At 32.7% G+C, this 5,000-nt stretch overlaps 1 protein-coding gene across 1 annotated transcript in view; it reads left to right on the top strand.

The window, feature by feature from the left end:
- LOC122252958 (RIB43A-like with coiled-coils protein 2) overlaps window positions 1-5,000 on the top strand; it is a 17,297-nt gene that overhangs the window by 162 nt on the left and 12,135 nt on the right. The window contains exon 1 of the mRNA XM_086532881.1: window positions 1-152. This exon is cut by the window's left edge and continues 162 nt beyond it. Coding sequence (XP_086389007.1) covers window positions 1-152 — 152 coding nt within the window. The remainder of the gene's footprint in view (window positions 153-5,000) is intronic.

Genomic DNA, 5,000 nt, shown 5'->3' with positions numbered 1-5,000 from the left:
ACAAGAGCAGAGTGGCCACGGTGAGCGCCGGATGCCCCGCCCTTCCCTCGTGGGTCCTGGACGAGCGAGAGGCGGCCAGGATCGCCCGCCGACGACGACTCCTGCAGGAGAGAGCGCAGAGGATTCACCAGCCGCGAGTCACGTCCATTGCGGTGAGGAATCTGGCCTCGTCTTTGATTCGATTTATTCCTTTATCTTTTTCTTTGTCTACTGAGTGACTGATTGATTGACTGATTTATCTATTTAACTATCTATTTATTTCTTTATCTATTTGTTTCTCTACTGAGTGACTGATTGATTGACTGATTTATGTATTTAATTATTTATTCATTCAATCATTGGATTGTTTGTTTATGTCTATTTGCTTTACTGTGTGTTTATCGGTATATTCTTTCGTGTCTTTTTTCGTAGTTGTAAGCCACCTACTGGCACTTGTTGTAACCCACCACTGAGAGCAGTTGTTATAACCACTCGATGCCCTGGTTGTAGGTCGGTGGATAATCAGACAGACGTTCACGTGCCATGGTCTTTATTGTGGACTCTAATACACTAGACCCTGGCCGAAGGCCAGAGGTCAGAGCGGTTCGCTCTAGTCTGTCTGTCTGACCTCTCTGTCCTGATCTGTCTGTCTTGGGTTCCTTGTGTGTCCTTTAAGTACAAATTCTCAGTCACTTTCTACGCCTCGGGGCTTCCGTTAGCAAACACAGCTGCCTAGAAAAGCTTGTGTTCCGAGGCGGAAACGAACACAGGAAGCAGGATACGTCAGGTCAAGACACACTGCCATCGATATTGCATTCAATTAAGTAGACATACATGATCAACGTCTTATGTCACATTATATCGATACCAGTGCCTTACATCGCTCGGTAGGTGGCTTACAGTAGTGATTGTATATCTGTTGCTTTGGGGGGGGAGGTCCTTTTTTGTTTGTTTGTTTGTTTGTTTTATTTTGTTTATCTATTTTTGTTGGTCTACTGCGGCGATCATAGTTGGTCTTTCTTATCTTTTTATTCATTTCTATCTTCTCCTTCTCCTCCATTATCACTTTCTATCTCGGTTATTTCTTCTTATTCACCGTTATCTTCTTCATCTTCTAATTCTTTTCTATCATCTTCTTCTCCTTTTTCTTATATTTATTCTCCATCTTCTTCTACTTTTCCATCATCTTCTTAATGATTTTCTCCTTCTTCTTCTCCAACATCATCTTCTTCTTCACCATCTCCTTTTTCTATATACTCTCCTTCTTCTTTTCTATCATCATCTTTTTTTAATTTTCTTCTTTTTCCCCATCATCATTTACTTCTTCTCCATCTTCTTCTTCTTCTTCTTCTCTTTCTCTGTCAACTTCAACTTCTTCTTCATCTTCTCCTTTTTCTTCCTATTCTTTTCCATCATCATCTCCATCTCTATCATCATCATCACCTTCTTCTTCTCCATCATCATCATATTCTCCTTCTTCTCCATCATCATCATATTCTCCTTCTTCTTCTCCATCTTGTTCTTTCTTCATCAGCTTCTTCTGCTCCAACATTTTCTTCCTTTTCTCCTCCATCACCTTTCTTATTATTATTCTCCTTTTCTTATTCTTCATTTCCTTCCTCATCTTCTTCTCCGACTTCTTCTACTTCTTCTCCATCATTTTCTTCCTTTTCTTCTCTATATCATCTTTTTGTTCTTATTTTCTATCCTCATCTTTTTCTTATTCTTTTCTATCATGTTCTGCACTTTCTCCATCATCATTTTCTATTTCTCTATCATTTTTTCTTCGCCTTCTTCTTTCTCATCATCTCCTTCTTCCTCTCCATCTTCTTCTATTTCTTCTTCTTCCTCGTCTCCTTCCTCTTCTTCTCTATCATCTTATTCTTCTTCTCTATCACTTTCTTTCTTTTTTTCTCCATCATCTCCTTCTTTTCTAAATCAACTTCTACTTCTTCTCTATCATCTACTCCTTCTCCATCATCTTCTTCTTCTTCTTCTCCACCATCTCCTTCTATTCCGCCTTCTTCCTCTTCTACAAAAGACAGACAAAAGACAATCGCCTCCTCCCCCCCCTCCCCCTCCTACCCACCCACTCCATATCAAGAATAAGAAATTGCTGTCGTTAAAAGAAAAAAATTGTCACTCAACATCATAGTAAAAACATTGACCTTGTCATCAACAGCTGGGTTACCGCCAGCTGTCACTTTGCCAGCTGCTGACACCCCTTTTCCAGCTGACTCATCTGTCGTTGTAATACATAGAGGTTGGTGGGTGTGGGGATGGTGGTGGAGGGGGGGGGTAGTGGAATGGTGGTGGGGGAGGGGTGGGGATGGTGGAGTGTGGTGGGGGAGGGGTGGGGATAGTGGAATGGTGGTGGGGGTGGAGGGGGTTGGGGGGTTGTTGGTGTGGGTGAGAGAGGAGAGGGGGTGGATGGTGGTGGTGTTAGTGGTAGTGGTGTTTGTATTGGTGTTTTGGTGGTTGCGGTAGTGGTTACTGTAATACATTGTAGTACTAATATTGTTGTAATTAGTGTTTCTGGTGTTATTTTTGTTGTTGGTTTTGTTATTATTATCAGTATTATCATCTGTACGTCGTTAGAGTTTCATGCTTATTGTGGTTATCATCATTATCATCATGATCATCACTATCAATACCATTATTGTTATTACCAATACCATCATTACCATCCACTGCACAGCATCACCATCAGTGTTATCATCATTATCACCCTCACTACTAATATGCTCACCATCACTATCACCATCATCATCATCACAACTACCATCATAATAACCTCCATCCATATACTCCAACCTTCCAACCACAACCGCTCTCTGCTTTTGCCTGCTGGTTCTGCTTGGCGTAACTCCTGCTTGCTTGCTATTTCTCTATGACATCAAAGGATCAGATCTATAAAATTGTTACGCCATCGGTCCCTTGATTACAACGTCATTAAGAACGCGATTAATGATCAAAGTGAAGAGTGTATAAAGACAAGGTTTGATGGGGTTCTGTAATGGATGGAGATGAGATGTGTGTGTGTATATATATATATATATATATATATATATATATATATATATATATATATATATATATATATGTATGTATATATATATATATATATATATATATATATATATATATATATATATATATATATATATATTTTTTTTTTTTTTTTTTTTTTTTTTTTTTTTTTTTTTTTTTTTTTTGCTTTTGTTCTTTGTTGTTGTTTTTGTTTTCGTTTTCTTCTTTTGTTTTGATTCCGGTTTGTGTTTCATCTCATTTCTTTTCTTTTTTTTTCTTTATTTTTTTGGGGGGGCGGGGGAAATCGTAACTTTTCTTTGTTTTGTTGTTGATTTTTTTACTGGTTCTTAGCATGTTACATATATATATATATATATATATATATATATATTATATATATATATATATATATATATATATATATATATATTATATATATATATATATATTATATAAAATATATATATACATATATATATATTTATCTATTTATTTATCTATATATATATATATATATATATTATATATATATACATATATATATATTTATATATACATTTATTTATTTATTTATCTATTTATATATATATATATATATATATATATATATATATATATATATATATATATACATATATATATTGGGTTGTCGTTGTGTTTATTGATAATGCTGATGAAAATAATGATAATAATAACAATAATAATTATAATAGTAATAATAGTGATAATGGTAGTTTTCATAGTAACAGTGATCATAATAATGCTAATAAAAAATGTCAATGATAATGATAATGATAATGCTGGAGATAATAATGAAAATAATAGTGATAACAATAATAACAATAATCATAATGATGATGTGAATGAAAATGATAGTGAAAACAATTATGAAAAGCAATGAAGATAGTAACGATATGATCCATAGAATAAAATAGTTAATAATAATTAAAATGATGATAGACATAATTGACATACCACGTAACAACTATAGACTGCACAGGAAGAACAATAAAAAGAAAGTTATTATTACTGAAATCCACGGTCTGTAACCCCCCTCCCCCTCCCCCCCCCTCCCCCAACACACACACACACACAAACCCCGCTACCATCTCTTTTATTCTTTACAGGATCTTGTGAGCATTATAGTTAAGTAATTATAAGATTGATAAATGCGGGTTTTGAGTATCTATCTGCTCGTTCTTTTAGATGAATCAAAATGGAAAAGAAAAGAAAAAAAAAAAAATATATATATATATATATATTTATATATATACACACACACACACATACACATATAATATATATATATATATATATATATATATATATATGTAATATATATATATATATATATATATATATATATATAATATATATATATATATATTATATATGTATGTATGTATGTATGTATATATATATATAATATATATATATACATATATATATATATATATGTGTGTGTGTGTGTGTGTGTGTGTGTGTGTGTGTGTGTGTGTGTGTGTGTATGTATATATAATATATATATATATATATATATATATATATATATATATATATATATATATATATATATATATATATATATCAATAGAAGACAAGCAGATAAAGAACCAAATGACCATATATGAAATTATATATACCAAATACCAAATATAATTATGAGAAACAGACCATGTGCATGAGTAATTGGGGTAATATGTTATGCGTAATATGTTATGAAATATAATATGAAATATAAAATTATTAAGTTATGAAATATAAATGAATAGCGTAATATGTTATGAAAGTGTAACGTCACAATTGTAAACAAGATCTGTTCACTCTTTATCTATTGTATTTATTGTTTTATTTATTGTTTTTGTCAATGCATGACTATACTATTGTACCTTGTATAATGTATACGTACAGTACTACGCTATTTGATTGGTAATGAGAGAGAGAAAGAGAAAGAAAGAGAAGAAAAAAAAGAGTGTGCATATGTGTGTGTT

Source organism: Penaeus japonicus, unplaced genomic scaffold (assembly GCF_977035675.1).
Source record: "Penaeus japonicus unplaced genomic scaffold, GWHDUDI00000001_assembly GWHDUDI00000038, whole genome shotgun sequence".
Taxonomy (NCBI): Eukaryota; Metazoa; Arthropoda; class Malacostraca; order Decapoda; family Penaeidae; genus Penaeus; species Penaeus japonicus.
Note: the sequence above shows the minus strand (reverse complement) of the source record. Positions and strands in the feature narration are given on the sequence as shown.